Genomic DNA, 22,059 nt, shown 5'->3' with positions numbered 1-22,059 from the left:
TGAGTTTGAGCCTGAATCTAATTGGGTCGCGGTAATCTTTGTGTATGTTGATTGTTGATACGACAAGTGTGTTCGTGCAGGGACACACAGGCATTGTCCAGCGTTTGATATGCATTTGTTCGCAACACGACAAACTGCATCCCGTGCAGGCACTTTATAAAGCATTGCACCAGACGTGCCAATCGCACCTAGCAAGTCCAGAACAAATGCCATGTGTTATGCCCATGTAGCACTTATCCTAGGATGCAAACATGACCTTTCAGAACGGTTGTGTCTTGTCCTGTATGGGCCCCACACCCTGCATCAAGTGCATGATGGATGTAGATGTCCCCTTCAACAAAGGGTTATAGCCATGTATTGCATTCCCTTTGTCCAGACAAACTTGTCAAGGACGCGTTATCCTGCACAAATTATTCCGGGTGTGAAATGCACCCAGCACAAGTTTAGAAACATTTATATTATCCTTATCGAATCATAGGTCACCAATTGATTTTGTTAATCAAAGAAAATCCCACTCGAAATTGGTTGATGATTTAATTGCTTGCCGTTGTAGGGTTGGTAAACGAGTCGAACGAACTGAACCAAGGGCTAACTCGTTTACTAGTGGATTGGGAACATGACTTAGCTCATGTTCGTGTCTAAAAATATTTTATGTTATTTATACATGAAATATATATTTTTTAATGTAACGTCAGATGAGTAAAACGCAGGATGCTCATCAAAGGCACATCCAACGTTGGTCATTAGCAATGGTCACGACCGTCCCGTCGCTAATGTGCTTGGCAAAAAAATGAGAATTTGTGGTGGCAAAAAAATGAGAATTTGTGGTGGTTGCGATCGTCACTAATTCTCATGTTTTAGTTTTAAAAAATCATTGATGATCTATGCACGATCAACGACGAATATGTGTTCGATAATAGTGGACAATTTGCTTATCCATTATTATGAGCGTCACTTTTGAAAAATGACATGTTTTTCCAGATGACCTGCAATTTTTGAAATCCATCCCATGTCCAAAATTGCAAATAGCTAACTTTGTTAGGACCTTTTTACCCTTTACATGTGCGAAACTCACAAAGTTTGCACGATATATCGCTCTGCTCATCATGTATTACAAATTTCCACTTAAAATGAGGTTCACACATTTTCTTTTTCCATACATCACGAAGTTTGCATAATTATGTGTGTGAACATCTTGTTAAACCCAAACCTCAAAACTTCATAAATACTTGACTAAGTTCGCATATATAATAGGAAATTCACATAAAAAATTTGTGTGAACCTCCTGTTAAATTGAACCTCATAACCTCACAAATATCCTACTAATCCTCATATATACCTCACGAAGTTTGCATAAAAATATTTGTGAACCTCGTGTTAAACTAAACCTCGTAACTTTACAAAAAATACTAGACTAAAGTTGCATATATGTAGTGATTAACACATATACCTCATAAAGGTCGCACTCTTAAACGATTGAGTATAAAAACTGATTTTGTGCACCCCAGGGTTATTTTCACATAAACTAGGGTTCTTTGTGGTCCCCAACTTGCTTCCTATCAGTGGCTTTTCCGACAACTATTTTCAGTGATTCATCGATAGTACTTCATCCTCGAGTATTCTAGAATGATCAACACCGGGTTTTTTTTATAAGCACATCTTTAATAATTGAATCAGTGCTTTTTTTTAACAACGGCTTGAACCAGTTTTTTTTTTTTTGCACAATTGGTATGAGTTAGTTATTTTCTGAAAACATTGCATGGTTTTCAAGTTATCTTTTCATGTTCAATAGCCTATTCTATTTATTTCAACGATGCATATGCCTCTATCCTCCAGTTTGGTTGTTTATACATTGTGTATCTTGTATGATAAACATAGTATATTGGAAACACTATTTGATTTTTTTGTTGTTTCTTTAACGATTTGAGTTTTTGCATTGTCAATAGGCTATTCTGTTTGTTTTTTGCAATGTTTTTCACTAGCCTATATCCCATGTCTCTATTGCCCGCTTGTTTACCTATATTTCATGTCTTGTTATTATAAGAAATTATGAATTTGTTTAATATAATATGGCCACTGATAAGATTATGTTTAAGGAGTCCACACTCTCATCATCTTCTAGTGTTGGAGTGCAATAGAAAAAGCTAAAGAAGATAAATTATGAATGGGGTCATCCTATATACTATGAATCACAAAGTAAGCTTGAGAGTGGATAGAGAGGAAGCCACATTCAATGCCAAGAAACACATTTTTCACAAAAAAACCTATATAAATCCAAAAATTTGCGCTCAAAACAAGCAACAACAAATACCTTTGATGCAAACCTAATTAACAAAGACCTAGATCCAAATTCTGAAGGTTCATATCTGAATTAAGTTATCCAGATGTTGGAACTTGTGGGGCCCACCCATGGGGCACCACTTCCTAATTGTGGCATTGAAGACCAAGTAGAGCCCACTTGTGGATTGCCCCTCTTCAAATGAAGCTAAAGACTTAGTGGGACTTAACCCAAGGGTGCCACCTCCTAATTCTAGAGAGCAAGAGCATAAAAAAGGGTCGTAAGTGGCTCTCTAAAAATGACAAATGGAAGTCAAAGAAGAGTGCTTTAAAAATGGAGAAGACAACCTTATTTCTGGTTTGGTCCAAATTGGCTTATCCAAGAATAGTGTAGCCTATTTGGGTTTAACTAGATTTAGGTTTTAACTTATTTGGGTTTACCTAGATTTAAGCTTTTACTTAATATCTTGGCAATTGGTGTAAGACATTATATGTCCCCCTTGACCTATATACAGACACTTGTATTTGGCTTGAAAATTAGGAAAATGAAATCAGTATTGAACTTGCATCTCCCTCTCTCTCAAATTCATCTCTCTATCTCTCTCCTCACGAGTCCCTCTCTGTTGACTCGTCTCTCTCTCTCTATGAAGGGCTAGTCCCTTCTCTCTTTTGGTATGTTAATCGCTAGTGGGTCTGCTCACTAGAGTGGACCAAGGCTACAGCTAAGGCCCACCTCAATCTGGCAGTTCAAACTCGAGTCACTGGCAATCTCAACCTTCCTGAAGTCAATCGTGAAGCCCCTTACCTTCTCCAACTGAACTAACCTTTGTAGCAAACCTCAACCAAGTCATCCTAAGTCTAGCAAGTCGTTTAAGTCATTCTCTTAATCTCAAACCTAGCTTAGAGTTCTCCCTGAACCCATTTAGCCTAAACGTCAATTCTGACAAAACAAGAAAGTTGTTAGACTTCATAAAATTGCCCAACTCTAACCATGAAGTATATAAGTCTGCAAATTGAACACAATGTACTTTAGAGTGTCTAGTGTATACCCTCAAAATCTTATGATTTATTAAGCTCTCTGTACCGACATTTTGATTTTACAAGTTAGGTTTGTATGTCTCAAAACCTAGTTTGTCCCTATCATGTCATGTATGTTTGGCCTCTTCTAAAATTCAGGTCTCTTAGTTCATGTGTATCTTGCCCTTGAAATTTTAATCATACCTAGTCCTAGGTATCTAGAATCATCCCTTCAAATTTATGATTTTTAGGTGGTGTCATTTGGGCGTACTAATTTTTCTATCAAACCTTGCCTATCCGAGTTGTCCTATTGACCTAGACCTTGACCTAACCGAGCATACTCCCATTCAAAAAATCTGGCATTAGGTCTAGGCATACATCAAGTGATATCAAAGAGAACAATCCTTCATTCTTCTAAATTTTTTAAAATGAATTCCACATTTGTCAACAAAACTGCCAAGAAGAGGAGCAACACCATGCTTGTTCGTGTTGAAAACCACATGGCTAACCTTCAACAAATGTCAAGCCTACCGCGGCAACTCCAGGAGGAAGTCTAGGTTGCATGGCAGCAACTCTGACCCATTTCCGATGGTGGTGATGTTATCGAAAAACATGTGGAATGACCCACAAGGGAATCAACCTGAATGTCGCAACATGTCGACAAAATTGATAAGAGTAATCTTGTCGTCAAGGTTGACAAATCTTTAAAAAGAACTTTTAATGTCATCACCAAAGCAAAGGCAACAAAATTGGACCCAAGAGCACAAGATCTTGGTGTTCCACCAAGCAAAACAATTTATTTATGTAAAGCGAAAAGACAATGAATAAGCCAAATGAATCCCCTCAAAAATAGACTAGGGTGCATCATGGAATACCTTCAAAGAGAGGATTTAAAGTGGAAACAATGACACAAGCAATGTCATGTGAGACCCATTGGGGTCATGATCGAAAAAGAACCCCTAAGGAAGTTTGGACCCTCGATTTACAAAGATCTATGTATCATGTGCAAGGATTGGCCCAAACCAACCTCGGTAAACACATTTATGGAAGGAACTAGGAAAGAAATATAGGATGAACTCATGGCTCAGGACACCCAAACCTTAGAAGGATGTTTCACCAAAGTGAGGGTAGAGGAGGAATATGATAGGGAATTGATCTTGGGATCGGTGCCCTAACAAATTTATTAAAAAATGTAAAGGGCTTGAGACCTCATTGATGCACTCGTGAATCCCGAGAAAATCGTGGATGCCACGATCGAAGGGAGAAACACATTCCCGATGATAAAAAATGATAGGTTTAATCAAAGGGAGATCCTCAGTCTCGATGATTGCACCCTCAAAAAATGTGAAAGGAGAATAACAGAGAAAACATGATCTTAGAGAGGGGAGTTCTCCAAAAACTTCCAAGATACCTTCATTATAGGACTAAGTCCCCATTAAATAGTCCAATGGCAGATTGGGTCTAGTGTGAATCTGATCTAGTATAAACCATAGCAAATATGAAAACAAATATGGATTGGTCCAAGATGGATCTGATCTTAAACAACCCAAACCAAAGCAAAGATTCCAAAACCCAATTAAATGGATCTAATTGATCCAAATAGGAAAAGAACAAGGAACGAATCCAGGTTGGTCTATAACAATTCCCCACCCCTTCAAATTTGCCTTGTCCCAAGGTGTGAAACCTTGAAATGTATGTGAACAAGATTCCTTCACCAATATCGGTTTACCTTCAACTTCGACTTTAATTGCCACAAGCAAGACTATATCATCATGTCTTGGTGTAGGTTGCTCCAACTTTTGGGTGCATCTTTGTTTGGTCCTCTACTGTTGTCATGTCGGCCACCATCAAATATAACTGTGATCTCCCTGCCTGAGGACTTCGGTCATCTGGTGTGACTTAGCCTAAATGGGAGGTGCTCAGAGTGTTGCAGCTATAGTGATCCTCTCCCCTACATGCTGAAACTCCATCCTCATGTCTCAAAAGTTCCATAGGACAAACAAGTTGACTACAAAATGATGGTCCTTCATCTGTAATGGGGCCTTCGGGCAGCGAGCATCGCACCACAACTTGCTCCTGTCATGCACAACCACATCAAACAGTGTCTATGAAACCATAACACACTTCGATTTATAGACCATCTTCACACAAATAAAGTTGTGCATCGACCCCTTGTCTATCAGCACATATATACTCAATTTTTCAATCACACCCTATACCCACATAGCCTGGGAGACCTCTACTCCTGCAAGAGCATGATAAGAAATTTATGCAATCTTGTTAGCCTAATCCTTTGCCTCTGGCTCAGTCTCAGCACCCACTTCCTCATTGTCCTCGTTGTCTAATTCATACACGTATAAATAAAGTATCTTGCACTTATGCCTCGACCACCACACCTCATCACAATTGTAGTAGAGGCATGTTTTCCTCTTTATGTCATCTGCTCATGAGAGAGTGTGTGTCGCCCATCGTTTCTTCTGTTTGAGCCTCATGGGAACCTTCCCTGACTCGGTTGTCGATCCTATCGATTTGCCCTCTGTCTGACTGCCTCCTATCACCATGGTTGATTGTGACCATCCGCTTGTTGTCCTCTACAACTTCTGCTTAGCCAAACGAGCCAACTCGTATACCTGTTGGAAGTTTAACTGGTTGTCATCCCTGCATCTCAGTATAAATCTCCCACTCCATGCCGACTACAAAAGTACCTATCAATGCAATTTTTGGCCAGCCCATCACCAATGTACTGAACCGCTCGAACTCTGCCTGATATTGTACAATTGTCTTTGTTTGCTTCAACTTTGAGAGGGTCACATCATAGTTCATGAAAGTGGATGGTCCAAAGCATACCGTCAACATTCTCGAGAACATCCTCCAGTCTCGTGTCTTGTTCGTCCCCTTGAACTAGTGGTATCAATGTATCACTTCCTCTTCAATGTGAATGGAAGCCACATGTACTATGTCCTTTAGGATCTAGGCCACACAGAAGTATTGCTTTATGTAAAACAACTAGCTCATCGGGTCCTTCTCCAAGAATTTTGGGAACTTTAAACTCAAGTGACGAGTCTGATAGGGCCTAGAGTCCTGGTGCAACACCCTCTACAACTCATCTATCAATCTGATGTCTCTTATTAATCTTGACATTCAGCCCCTTTGCTCACTCATCAGCCACTGTGAGTCGTGCATTAAGAGCTACCATCTTGTGTTTCGTCTCTGCTATTAAATCTCTGAGGTTGTCTTGCCCTTTGAGGGTATGCTCGATACTGGTCAGGCGCTTCTCCATGTCGGTTGTAAGCTTTATGACCATTTCTTGTGCTCACATCATGGCCATATATGTATTTGGGTCTAATCTACTATGCTAACATTGTTTGTCCCCTTTGATACCTGTAAATAAAAAGGCCAATTCCTCAAACTACAAGGCCAAAAACATCCACCGCCATTGACAACCTCTGAATGCGAGAAACTTGGTGGGAGTTCGCGTGAATTCATTTCACCAAGCGCACTCTGATATACCCATAATCTCCAAACTCCTTAGATCGTTGCCAACAGTGGTGTCGTGTCCAAAATAACAAAAAAAATCCAAAATAAGAGAGTCTAAAACTGGAGACACTTGTTGTCGGTCATACACGGGATGCCTGCTTGGTATTCGAACAGGGACGAATTAAACTTGATCCACTCAAACTTGACCCAGTTAGACTGAGGGCAATAGGCTACAGGTTGGTGTTGTTGTAGGCAGCGTCGCGCGAAAGAGGGAGAGGCGCTCACCGGTTTGGGTCTTGACGAGGTGAGAAAGGTGATGGGAGAGAGAGGTCTAGCGATGGCAGCAAGGCCTATCCCATCCCACCTATTAAAGAAAGAGGGGGAGAGAGGAAGAAAGGGAGAGACGACAAGAAGAAGAAAGTAAAAGTAAGGACGCGGGAGGAAGAAGAGAGCAATCAAGAAGAAAGGATGAAAGAGGAAGAAGAGGGCAAGAAGGAAAAAAATGAGAGAGGAAGAAGAGAGAAGATGAGAGGTAAGAAAGGGAGAGAGAGAGAGAGGAGAGAAAGTGTGAGAGGGTAGGGTGGTGGCAACAATGCTGCCCTATCCCGCCATAAAAGAAAGAGAGGGTTTGGGAGAGCATGATACCGTGGGAGAGTGTGAGATAGCAGCATTGGGGGCCAATGGGGGTGCCCTTGCATGAATGAAAACCAGAGAGAGGAAGCAATATGATGCAGAGCATCCAGATTACTAGAGCATTGAAGATGAGTTGGATGCAAATCCAACACTTCAGACTCGATCTGAGATGCAATACTTTAGAAGATCCAATTTCATTCAAGCCTATTCAGGTTCAAATGAATCTTCTGGGTAAATCCATCATTTTGGCACATTTTAATTTCTAAGAATTTTGATTTTTTATCTTCTTGGAAAATACCTCTTGTTGTGATTCCATTTTGCGAATATTAAAATCATTTATGTGTTTTTTTTAGGAGCCAAATTTTATGGATCTGGATAGTTTTGGTGTTCGGTAGGATTATTTCAGGGCACTAAGAGGTGTATGAGGTTATTGGGTAGATTTTTATTTTTTTCAATTTTAATTTTTATCTAAAGAAATTTAGATAAATTTTTTAGATCCATTTGAAGCATTGAATCTTACCCAAGATCCAATACTTTGGATATGGGTCTATATTGGTGCCCTTATGGTCGGACTAATATGGACCTCATGAGATGTGGGTTGACCTAGTCAAAAGAGGTCTTATGAAATTCTTATGTGGGAGTTTTTTAAAGTCTTTTCAAATAGAGTCTTCCCAGTAGTCACGTGAAAGATGGCCATGTGAATGCATTACGGCATTGTAAAAAACGTGAATGGCTTTATTTTGACTGTTGAGAAGAAGATAAAAGCTTTTCAAGATGTGTTCTTTCATTGGCCACACAAGAGATGGCCTTGAAAGCTTTCTAGGCTAATTTTCAAATCAATGACATGCATTGGCCACATGAGATGTGGCCTTGAAAACCACCTCCCACCCTTAACTAAACTGGGCTTAGTTCATATAGCTCCAGAAAATTCATGCAAGCTATTCTCTCTTTGACAAAAAAAAATCCGAAGAAAGAAAGAAGAAGGAAAAATGGAAATGGAGGACTTCCACCATTGACGTTTTTGCTGGAGAAGGTTTGAGCTTGTTCCCTGCTTGAAGACTGTTGTTGTTCCCTCTGTGAAGGTCTAGCTATTGTGAAGACATCTCTTGGTCGTGTGAACCTTTTTAAAACTAAAAGAAGGGTGCTACAAAAATTGTGCTCAATGTGATGCTGAAAAGCGACATTGGCTAATCTCATGGTGGTACCTCTGTTTGCTGAAAATATCTCTTTGTTGTTGAAGGACCATCCATGTGCTATTAAAGGACCATCCATGTGTTGTTGAAGAACCGATTGAAGACCTTGCCATTATGTTGTTGTGTTGATCTGTCCAAGACCTACTTGTACCCTTGGTCAAGTTGGTGTTCACCTGTTCTCGCCTTCCACTTAAGGGAGTCACCTTGAATATTGTGTGTGACTGTTGCTTTGAACCATGGTTAGATTAAGGACTGTGTCAAACTATCTACTATCCGGTTTGAAAATATATTCTCTCAGTTTATAATACATCTAGCATTTAGTCTATTAAAAAAAATTGCATTTCTTCGAATTTAAATCACGAGAAAAATTTATTGTTAGTTAGTTTTAAAACTTGAGCTTTGTTTCAATCTATGCTAGACAAATTGGAGTTGAGATAAGGCGGAAGGGTTATTTGACATTAGAGGAAATACATTAGAAGTGTTTGTGTGTGTAGGTTGAATAGTAAACCTAAAAAATTTAAATATGATTAATCTAAAAAGATGATTAAAAGTGTGTATACACTAACACGGTTCTATGACTATTTGTGTGTCAAACACATTCACATCGTTTAGGGTGTATCCCCTATTCTAGATCACAAAAATTTGTGTGTAATATCTTGTTGGAAAGCTAACATATGTGGCTAAAACTTACATGTTTTGTATATTTGTTGATTCATTCATCTTGGTTGTCAAATATAGTCAGAAATATAGAAAATAGTCATTCGGGTGATTGTTCAAGACTATATTAGTTCGACCTTTTGTTTGGTTGGTATGAGAGTCATACAAACTCCAATTTAAGTGATTTTTATTTTTATGAATCATTAATTAAAATAGCTACAACTTTTATGTTTGATAAACTTGTTGAATCGACTATCTGTATGGTCAAAAGTGTCCTGAAACAGACAAAATAATCTCAGAGGCGATTGTTTAGATTATACCAGCGGACGATTGTTCAGACTATACCAGTCTGCCATCTTGTTTGAATCGTATCGAAGTTGTACGATGTCAGATTCGAGTGATTTTAGTTTCTCCGGATTCAAAACTAAAATATCTACAACTTTCATGCTTGGGTGTTGTAAACACCCCAAAATTTTCACCTTCATTCATAAGCCCTTTCCTTTGCTACTCGCGTCCACTCTCTGTAGTCTTCAGGGAACCAGCTGGTCGACATCTGAGCCAGGGTTGTTTATGGCCTAAAATTTAAAACATATTTCAATACTTTATCTCACAATCAAGATTCAATCTCTATTTTAGCTCAATTTGAATCATTAATTCATGCCTTCGAACAAAAATATTCAATTATTCATCTGTGCCAGGGGTTCAGGATTCTAATTTTCTTATTCAGGGTTTGCATTTCATGTGTCATTGCATATCACTGCATGCATTTGGCATTTTATCTCATATCATTTCATGACATTGCATCGCATTATCGAGATCCAACAATCCTGTTTTTCAAAATATTTTAATCCAGATTCGAATTTTAAAACTTTTCTTTTGAAATCAATTTCAAAACCTGGGTTTTTAAATCGACATTTTGACATTTGTTAACCCCCAAGATCTTATATTTCAAAATATTTTTCTTAGAAAATGATCTAGATTCATTTTAAACTCAATTTTAATTGATCTCAATTTTAATTGATCTCAATTCTCGGGTGAGACCCATCTGGGTGGTGTCACTTTCGGATCACTTCTTTTATCTAGATTTCTCAAAATTTCAGAGTTCTAGTTAGATCAGGACTCCATCTTTTTACATTTTTGAAACCCTTTTCAAAATTCCATTTGGTTTTAAATCAGAGGTAGTCTTATCCTTAGTCAATTCCTTTCATTTTGGCCAAAATCTTAGAGTCCCAGTCGGATTAGGACTCTTTCCAGAGTTTTCGTCGGATCAGAACTCTACCTTTCACTTCTATTTTTATCTCTTTTTGAGAAAATCTTTCAAAAAAATAATTTTGGCCAAAATTTTAGAGTTTCAGTTGGACTAGGACTCTGTTTTAGAGTTTCAGTCGGATTAGGACTCTATCCCGATTTCATTCTTTGTGTCTGTTTTCCAGTCATTTTCAAAAACCTTATCATCTAACTTTCAAAAGAGCCAAAATCTTATAGTTTTAGTCGAACTAGGACTCTATCACAGAGTTTCAGTCAGAGTAGGACTCCGTCTTCCATCTCTATTTTTACTTATTTTTAACAAAATCTATCAAAATCTTCTATTTTGGTCAAAATTCTAGAGTTTTAGTTAGACTGGGACTCTATTTCAGAGTTTCAGTCACATCAGGACTCTATCTTTCATTACTATTTTCACCTTTTTTGAGAAAACCTTCTAAAAGCTTTTGAAAGAAGTCAAAATCTCAGAGTTTTAGTCGAACCAGGACTCTATTCAAAAGTCCCATTTGGATCAGGACTCTGACCCTGACTTCAATTTTGAGAGAATCTTTCAAAAATCACTTTATTTATCTTTTCAGAAACTAAATTTCAAAATTATTATAATTTTATCACAGAGTTTTAAAATTCTGGGACTCTATCATAGAGTCCGAGTTGAGCAGGACTCTGACTCTGATCTCGTATTTTGCTTATCTTCACCAGCTTAAGAACAGATCTTCCAAAACCTCTTTGTTTTTTTTCAAAAACCCAAAAAAAAAGAGTTTTAAAATTTCAGGACTCGGTCCCAGAGTCCTAATCAGGTTAGGACTCTATTATGAATCTCATTTTTACTTTCAATTCCACTTGTTTTGAAAATCTTTTTATTCATCTTTCAAAAATTAGTCCATTTGCAAAGTTCCAGTTGATTCAAGGCTCTATTTCAGAGTTTCAATTAAATTAGGATTCTAACCCTGAATGTATTTTCTGACTTATTTTTACTAGTTTTTGAGAAAATCTTTCAAAAACTTCTTCGTTTGGCTTTCAAAAACTTAAATGTTAGAGTTTTAGTTGGTTTAGGACTCTGGTCTAGAGTTTCAGTTCGTTTAGGACTCTTTTTAAAACCTTCGATTGTCATCTGATGATTTCAACTCTGTTTCAAAACCCTTTTCAAACTTTAGTTCAATTTTCAAAACTCTGATGCGGAACCCACTCAGTTGGCCCCACATCTGGAGGAGTCTTGATCCATTTAGGACTCTGATGGACTCAAAATTTTCAATTTCAAAACCAATTTCATTCTAAACCTCTTTTGAAAACCTTCATTTTCAAGTTTTAAAATCATTTTTGAAAAATCAAATGGGGCCCATCTTGGGTGGCGTCATATTTAAAAGAGTTAGGGTTAACTTAGGGTTAGTCAGTGTTCTAATTAGGTTAGGAGTCTAGAAGAATCAAAACTTGATTTTAAAATTTCCATTTTTACTTTAGATTTTAACTTAGGATTCTAAAGTTTTAAAAATTAGGGTTTTAGAAAAACTGAGTGGCGCCACATTTGGAGTCTCCTAAGTTATCTAGGGTTTTAGTTAGGAAAATTAGGGTTAGTTAGAGTCCCACCTAAGTTAGGGTTTATCAAAAATCACCCTCCTAGTTAACCTAATTTGATAAGGTTTGAAAAGTCAACATTTGACAATAATTACACCTTAATTCTAGGGTTTTGAAAAGCTATAAATTGGGACCCCAAAGGCGGTCAATTTGGATGCTCTCTATCACATTGTTTCTTGCTCCTTCTCTCTCCTCCAGCAGCCTTCCTTCCTCCATTGGTGCAACAACCCAAGGTAAGGACTTTTACTTTATTATTTTCATTAATTTTATTATTTTTTATGCGCATTTCTATGGATTTCACCATTGCCGCCCCCTGCATATTGATTTCAAGCCAAGCTTTCATTCAAGAACCATAAAATCGATTCAAGAAAGGTCATAACAAAGTTGGCTGTTTATGATTTTGGACATGGGGCAAATTTTGGAAATTGTGGGGTATTTTGTAAAATGTGTTATTTCCCCCGTATAGTACAATCATTTTATGCTTCTTCGTTATATATAGAGAGAGTAATGCATAGGTGCTGAATAAAATGTGCTAAATGAGTTTTTCAGGTTTTTTATTTTATTTTTAAATTCTGATCATACAGATGTGATCTATGCATTTGATTTTATAGGGATCAGCTCTTGAAGTGTTCGATTTTGACACATGGTTGGGTTTTTATAACGTTTGAAAATCAACGGTCCAAAATCTTTTTAGGCTCCAAATATCATTTTTTTCCATCAAAAACACAAGATCCAAGTGTTGATTCCTTGTAAATCGACCATGACCAACACATTTCAGGGGTTAGAACTACGAAAAAACAATGAAAGAGCAGAAAAAAAAACCCAATAAGCATATTTCATTTAGCACAAACCCATTTCTCTCTCTCTCTCTCTCTCTCTCTCTCTATATATATATATATATATATATATATATATATATATATATATATATATATATATATATATATATATATATAGAGAGTAGCTGCCTACACCGATATGTGCCTATCGCTGCCTACTAGGCTTTTGAAGGGTTCTTTTCCCTATTTTTCTTGAACCCAACCATACAAATGTGTTCTATGTGTTTGATTTTATAGGAATGGACTCTTGCATCATTTGATTCTGATGCATAGGTAGGTTTTGATAAGGTTTGATATTCAATGGTGTAAATTTTTTATAAATATCATAATTATTCAAAGCTTAAAAAATGAAAAGCCATGATCCAAGTGTCATTTCCTAGCAAATCGACCATGTTGAATACATGTGCAGTCAAATTTAGGAAAAACAACTTGAACCCCTCCCCCTTCACTCATAGTAGGCTATCATAGGCACCTAAGGCCATAGGCATATACTTCCTTCTCATATATATATATATATATATATATATATATATATATATATATATAGAGAGAGAGAGAGAGAGAGAGAGAGAGAGAGAGAGAGAGAGAGAGAAAGAGAGAGAGAGAGGACCATCCAACCAAAGGAAGGTCCAAAATCTACAACTGATGACAATCAATATCGTTCCTTCTCTAACAATCGAGTTTTTCTTCAATCGAACTTTATATGTTAGATTGTCGAAAAATGACCATATTGTATGGATAATTTGACGAGATTTCTTAAAAAATTTATAATTTTTTATATTCTCCTGATGTCCAACATTGCAATTATCTCATATCATTAGGACACTTTTACCCTTCACAATTGTATCGCCCATCAAAAAATGTCCAACACCCACTTAAATCCAGAATCACATATTTTTTATGCAAATTTAGACCTCATAAACTTGCATAAATTTATTTATGAAATCTCGATGAAACTAAAACCACTAAAATCATAAATATCATAATCTTTCGCATATAATAATATTTTTGCATAAAAATATTTATGAAACATCTCTTGCAAATAAAATACTTTTGCATATATTCTGAAATCACATAAATTTATGTGCGAAATACTTACCAATAATTTTGCAAATAACTTACATTTTTGCATATGCATGCTCTCGTATGAAGTTATTTGAGAATCTCCAGATATCACAAATATCATGCTTAAATATTTGTGAAACTATGACAAATATGTGATATTTCTTATTTTTTGTGAATTTCTTGAATCATATAGAAACCCGTTGTGGTCCTCAACCTGCTTATTTTCACATAATCTAGGGCCATTTTTTTTTATCTTTTCTCTTCGACAAGTGGTCCACAACCTGCTTCCCTTTCGGCTACTAATTCTCACAACTATTTCTAACTCATTTGCGTATATCATACTTGTTCGCATATATGTTCTAAAATCACGTGAAGTATATTTACAAAATTCCTAGTGATAAAAAAAATCAGACAGTTTTGCAAAACTGTTTCTCCATTAACAATTACAAAAATTGGACAGTCAATATGATTAACATAGAACTAAATACAGTTGGTTTGCATATAATATGATAACTTGAAGTTTAACAATTACAAAGTTATATTCAATACATGGGCTTCATTACAAAGTTATAGTCAAAGTTTAACTTAATCCATTCAATTACAAAGTTTAACTTGATCTATTACAAAGGTGCAGAATTGTCCATAGCTCAGCTAGCTAGACAGACTCTTTTGGTACCTCTCTAACTGATGTCTCCTCATTTTCATTAACTTTAGTACCCTTAGAAGCCCTTTCCTTCATATGCTTGTAGAACTTGATCATACAATTTCTTATATATGTGACATGTTGAAAATAACTTTTTAAACACATCAACCATCTCAAACTAGTGAACAACTAACTTATAAATATATACTTGTGTGCAGTTCAATCTTCATTTTCTACCCATGTACTACATATATTGTATGACAAATATACCACAATCATACCTGTAAAATGAGGAACTACCAAGTGAAAACATGTACATGCATGAAATGAATTAACAAACAAATGCAAATTCTTTGTCTATTAACCTTAGATCACCCTGTTTTGTGAACCACTTTTGGTGGATAGACAACTATGAGAGTAGGTGGAGCGATGTGTAGGAGATTATCCGCCATCGGGAAGAATGAATATTGATTATATGCAGCTCGATATGATTCAACTTTGAACTACTTATTGCAGTAATCCTTTGGTAGGTTACCCTCATACAAAATGCATGTGATCACATGTTCGTAAAGAATCTTGATAACTTGCCACTCTTCACAAGAGTATAAGTGCCTTTGAAGATCAACATTGTAGCCGTGAGATCAGTCATGAGCTTAGTATCATTGTCAGAGGCAATGCACTACTTGCACACGTATTTGTTGTGCTTTTTTCTTCAGTTCCTATAGCTTTTTTTTAACCTTCAACACCATAACGCTTGTCATATGCTGCTCTACAAACTTTGTATCATTGTCAAAAAGTTTCATAAGCATGAGACAAAGTTTTTTAATATATGGAATTAGGGCTTTGTCACATATGACAAAAATCTATGAATTAAAGCCTTTTGCTATATTAGATATTAAGCAACCATATCTTTTCACTTGAAAGTGATAGTTAGCCTAATGCTTCGAATTCACATTAGTGACAATATAATTGTATGTGTTTATACTTTGTTCCTTAACTTTGTCAAGAAAACAATTGTATTTGTTGTTTTGTGGTTGCTCGAGCTGCACTCCACTAAAGTACACTAAGCGGTGAACCAAATTTTATCGAAAAGTTTGTCATCAAATGCTTCATGCAAAATCCAACATGACAGGTAGGCTATGTGTAGGGGACAACATACTTTAAACCTGGATGCCTATCGGAGATAACTGTCAATACTCCTCTCTATAAACTCATCAAGGTATATGAATTCGTACTTTAATACCTTTAAAAACTATGACCATGAATCTTTGCACTCCTTATCAACAATTGCAAATGTTACCCGAAATATCTCACAACAAGGATCAATACTATGTGCCGACAACAATATACCCGTGTATCTTTCTTTTAGGAATGTGTCATCTACCATAAGACCTGGAAGACATCTTTTCAAAAACTCATTGATGCTTGACCAAAAGGATAAGAAAATATGCTTAAATCGATCTTTTTGATCGGTCTTAATATACCCCAACAATCCTCGATTAGCATTCATCAGATGATTCAAATAGGTGGAAAGTATTTTGAAAGGCGGTTTAAATGAATCATATAATGCAACCTTTGTGTGTTCTCATCCACGCCATGCTTATTTGTAAGTAACCTCCACACATTCCTTGTAATTGATGTCATTCATGATTTCTATTTGAGTTATCTTTGAGTTATCGTGCATGCATTTATGAATTAAAGTTGAAATCCATTTAGAAGACACTTTCTTCACTACATGGTTGCCCAGTGATCCACCAACTATCATTCCTCTTCACTTGAAAGAAACTTGCTCTGTGTATCTTTATGCAATGTAAGCAATCAATCGTCACATGAGCGTTCTTTCTCGTGTATATGACAATGAATGTTATTGCAGCACTTTAAGAATTTTGCTTTATAGTTATTCATGATCACATGATCTTTCAAAAACTCATGATAGTGATGGAGATCATTAAACCTTTTGCCCAAAGCAATTTCTTGATCGGTTGAGTATTTTGATAGCTATTATGATTGTTCATAATCATTAAGCTTTTTATTACGTAATTGCTTATATAAATCAGATGTCTCTGCTTCAATGATTTTTAATTATTCTTTATTATACAAGAACCCAATAAACGCGAACCAAAGGTTCATATTCTCTAATGCCATTAGTGCATCGCTTTCACCCTCTCCTATCGACATGATATACTTATCATCATTGATATCATCTGATTTTGCACTGTCAACATGATTGTTGCTATCACTAATTGATTGTCAGTTTCACTAACTACTTCAAAATTGATTGCATGTATCACTTCATTTACTTTCATGTATGCATCATTTTTGCATTTCCAATATTCAAGATTAACCATCAAAATATCACATTTATCATCACACCTATATCTCAACCATAAATTACATAAAAAATAGTTGTACCTAGCATTATCGTATGCTCAAGATGGATGCATGTCATTCAGATTACTGCGATGAAGATCACTGGCACTGGTTTGCACATGTGGTTCTACATCATTTGCAATGATCCATTCATCATGTACAACATCAGTACCATTTATTGTTTGAGACAATTAGATAATCGGTAAATGACTCAGATCGATATATAGTGCTTGAGATAGATGCACATTCTCCATGAGATTCACATCATTCCATTGATCAACCACACATTGTTTAATTGCTCCATTAACTTTGCATACTTCAAAAAAAATATTACCACTAAATAAGATTGATTCTTCATCCTTCTCCTCCTCAACATCTATCTATATTTCTTGGTTGTTTGGAGAATAACTATACTGGAGGGTCAAAGCCGTATATTCGATTTTATGAGACATCAAAGCCGTAAATTCATTAAAAGTAATATTTTTGAAGACCATTATAGATTTTTAATTAGTGTAATCAAATCTAAGGTAGTGTACTTTAGCCATTTTAGATGCCATCATTGACTGCCTACAACAACAATAGTATACTTTAGCCCTTTTAATGCTTGTGCATAGTGAACCTAGCCCTATTACACCAACACAAGAATAACAAATATTAACTAAAGGGCAAACAAACAATCATAAATCATCTACAACAATATATATTTTTATGAAAAAAACTGTAAACATAGTGAACCCTAAACGGAAGTTGATCATAAGGATGATACCGCAACCTCCTAAAAAATATGCATGGGGATACACAGATATATATTGTATTAAACTCACCTTTCAAAACTATAGATGGGGAAGTTGGTCACAACGATGATACCACGACCTCGAAATGTAAAAATTATTGCAAGGGTTTTATAGAGAAGTTCTTTGCAGACACAGATGAGAAGAATAAATCCTAGAATAAAAATGAATATATATGATTCTACAAAATCACAACCATTAAGAAAAATCACATATAATAAAAATTTAAGAAATATGTAAGTAGCATATTTGTGATTTTGTTGGTTTCCTTTAAGTGGAGTTTCACACATAAATTTATGTGATTTCAGGATATAAGTGAAAGTATGTTATCTGTGAGAGATGTTTCACACATATTTTTATGCAAAAATATTTATTATATGCGAAATAGTATGATATTTGCAATTTTAGTGATTTTAGTTTTATCGAGATTTCGCAAATAAATTAATGAGTTCGTGAGGTCTAAATTCGCATAAAAAAATGTGATTCTGGATTTAAGTGGGTGTTGGACATATTCAACGGGCGATACAATTTTATCGCAAAAATGTATAAATTCGCAATTGCAAAAAGTAAAAGTATCTTAACAATGCCGGATATTTGCGATTTTGGTCATCGAGAGAATATAAAAAATTATAGTCTTTAGGGAATTGCATCAAATTAGTTGTATAGTCTGCTCATTTTCCACTAGATTTTTATCATTCATTTAATGAGCGATATTTTGGATTATGAACTTTCAATGTTTAGATGTATTTTTGAAAATGCTAAAAATTGATGTCTCACAATACTTCATATTGTAAAGTTTTAAATGCATTGTGAGCGGCCATATGAGCAATATGTTGAAAACATAGGCACCTATTCAAAAACTTTTGAAAGACAGATGGTTAAACATAATTTTGTCATAGATTAGCCAGTTAAACGTAAAATTCCCTATAGCTTATATATTATTCTTTTTATATATTTTACTTAAAATATATATTATACATAAGTATATAAATATTTTTATCTATAGGAGCTCTCTTGAGTCAAACACCTTGCGTTTGAACTCGACTTGTTTAAGCTAAGCAAGCTGCTCATGGCTCAACTTGCCGGCTATACATACTGATCACAAACTAGTTTGTGACGAGCCAAGTCATGAGCTACTCAGTTCATCCACCAGCCCTAGTTGTAGGGGTGGGCATTGGGCCTGCCCGATTAGGGTCCGACCCGTGTTGAGGCCCGACCCTGACCCGACCTAGTTACAATTGGGTTCGGGTCAGGTCCTGTGCATTTTGCACACGGGCCCGGCCTGATTAGGGCCCAATTATCTAATCGGGCCGGGCCCACCTCGACTTTATTCAGACCTGTGTTGCAAAGTGAAGCCCGAGCCCGACTTGATTCAGGCCAGGTACCCAAAGCCCTGTTTCAATGACTACACTTGCCTAGTGGTTTGTACAACGTAACCATATAAAGGGAATGGGGGCATGTTGGACCTATTTCACTATTTAAGGGTCGTGTCGTGGGTGACACGAGTATTGACACAAACACATATGAGCACTAATTTAATATTATTAAATACCATTTTGTTAATTTTAATAATATTTCAGTGAAAATACATTTTATATATTAAAATATCAAAAATAGTTTATTATTGATTAAAATATTAAAAAAATCCATGTCACCTTATCTTATTTTTGAAAGAGATTTCAACATGTGTGTCGAACTCAGTCACGTATCAGGTCGTACCTGTATCTTTGTGACAGTGTTGAATGCACCAAGATGTTACGTGTTAGGAAAATGAGTTGTTCCTTGATGTAAAAACCGAGAGGAGGGTAAGCGATGAGAATCGCATATATTTTTAATCGATTCCTTGAAAGTACGCAGAACAGGATGGTAATTTTCAAAGATTTCAGTAGAGAACTCAATAATGTCAAAATAAGCAGAAGAGCCTCTTTGACAAAGATTCATGCAAAAGACGCGTAGCACAAATATAGAGATTTGGCACACCTGGCTGCTAAGTGGATCTCTCGAGGCCTTCAAGCTCCCTGCTGGACAAGGGAAGGGGGATCCAACTTTTTTCCCCGTCTGGTGAGAAAGTCGTGCCTTCATTTTCTTTTTGTGCCATCAAATGTACCTGCAGCAAAAAAGACAACCCCCAATGTCTGAAATTTACACTCAAAAAAGTGTTTTCAGTTGGGAATGAGCTGCCGTTTTTTTTTTTTTTTTGACAAACAATGGTCGCCCTCGGCCAGGAACCTTTGTGGGCTGCTGCTAAACTTGTTCTTCATCACTCTGAAAACAATGCCATCGATCCATAGGACTGGTTATGGGCGTTTGAATCATAGTCAACCCCATGATACAGATTGTCGACCATACCATGTAAAACCATGCTTAACCATAACACCATAACTTTTATCAAAATCTCAAATGCACAAAATCCAGAAATGATCACTCTGCCACCAACAAGTCAATCATCCTTTTACTTTCTTATTTCCTCGCTATGTATTTGACCCCAAACAGTTGAGGATGAATAATCTGTTTCTAATATTTCATATACAATAGTAGCCTTAGGGAACTATAACTCACAATCTGTAACATGAGCAACATACAAAATCACAAGAATGGAGGACAAAGAAGTCTGATTCCTCCAGTTATTATGCGTAACAAGAGAAATGAAGAGATCTTGCTCATAAAGTTTGTTCATTGGCGCCACCCTTGTCATGATGGCCGCAGAAATCAACATCTGACGGTTGTAGTCCTGCAGTTAACACCATTTTTAGGCTGGTAAAAATAAGCATGCATGTGCAGGCATGAATGATTACCCTTTCCTAAATATTATAAAACAGAATGCAATTATAACTTTTTCTTAATTGACATTCTTATTATGTGAGTTGAGAATGCAATTAAAAATTTATATGGCCATTTTTATAGAGTTTACATAAAAAAGAAAGTGTTACATGGCACATTATATTTTTTTCAAACATTAATGAGTTACTGTTTACCCCCCCCCCCCTCCCTCTCTCTCTCTCTCTCTCCAAAATGTCTTTTCTCCCCCTTTTTACAGCCATAAAATAAAACTAATTTATATATTTTTTTAAATTATCAATTTGTTAATATTTCTCATTATTGTTTTATCATTTTTACTTTCAATCTTGATAAATGTATAAGATGCAACCTTTCTTTTACCATTTGAATTCTCTTATGAAGCCTGGCCTTATGACCGGCGATTATCTAGTAAAAATAATTGCAGAACATGACATCATGATGGTTCACACCTGGTAGAGTCCAAAACAACAGAATGGCAGCATCCATTCCAAATTCTTTGAATCCAAATAGGAAATCTTAACCAGAGCTGTCAGAATCAAATCAAATCAGCCCCGCTGCTTCGATATGGGGGCAATTCCAGGGTGATAAAAAAAAACAGATTGGCCCGAATAGGGTTGATACAGCCTGAATTGGTTTCTTATCTATGTCACATGGGTGCGGTTGCGTCACTTTAAAAAACCTTGGGTGCAGGGGTGCGGCAGGGAAAAAATGTAAAAAATTATATATATATATATATATATATATATATATATATATATATATATTGAAGTTTTAACAATTAACATTGTCATAATTCAACAGTTAACATTGTCATAATATCATTCATCATGCATGCAATATATCAACCTAAATAGCAATCAAATAAGTAAAGCAATTACATAAATCAACCTAAATATCAATCAAATAAGTAAAGCAGAAAAGAACTAAATTACATACCAAAATTTTGGGCTTGAGCCGAGATGAGCTCAAGCCCAATTTGAACAAGAGTTGTTCAAACTTGGCTCTAAAACAGCTATTTTTTGAATGGCTGACACCAACTAAAAAAAGAGATTTTAAAAAAAGAGATTTTGATAAAGAATCGGCCGTTACCGTGAATTCAAAATGTAGCTGAAAAGTCATCATTAAAATGCCCTTAGCTACATGGCACATGGGCGACATGAAAAATAATTCAAAGATCGAAGAATATGACAAACCTGGTTTGCCAAAAACCAACATGAAAGGGCTGTTTGGGTGACCAAAAACCTGATTTTCAGAATTTTGGTCACAAACAACAAAAAAAAGGCTTGTCATTTCCCGACCAGCCACTGGCAGGAAAATGGCCTGATCAGTGTTTCCCTTGTCAAACGACACCAACCAGGCCATTTCTTCGCCGGTGGCTGGCCGAAAAATGGCCGGCCATGCCCAAAAACTTAAAAAAAAATGAAAAACTGTGTCTAGCCATTTTTCGGCTAGCCAACGACCAG

The 22,059-nt window shown here is 36.1% G+C and overlaps 1 protein-coding gene across 2 annotated transcripts in view; it reads right to left on the bottom strand.

Moving 5' to 3' along the window:
- Window positions 1-20,161: 20,161 nt before the first annotated feature.
- The window catches only part of LOC149829474 (uncharacterized), a 67,049-nt gene continuing 65,151 nt past the window's right edge, over window positions 20,162-22,059 (bottom strand). For both annotated transcript variants that reach the window (XM_090015960.1, XM_090015961.1), the window contains one exon: window positions 20,162-20,528. In XM_090015960.1, the coding sequence (XP_089872086.1) occupies window positions 20,507-20,528 (22 nt within the window). In that variant the 3' untranslated portion in view covers window positions 20,162-20,506. The remainder of the gene's footprint in view (window positions 20,529-22,059) is intronic.

Source organism: Nuphar pumila, chromosome 8 (genome assembly GCF_984573655.1).
Source record: "Nuphar pumila chromosome 8, dmNupPumi1.hap1.1, whole genome shotgun sequence".
NCBI lineage: Eukaryota > Viridiplantae > Streptophyta > Magnoliopsida > Nymphaeales > Nymphaeaceae > Nuphar > Nuphar pumila.
The sequence above is the reverse complement of the archived record's forward strand: the minus strand, read 5'-3'. Positions and strand labels throughout refer to the sequence as shown.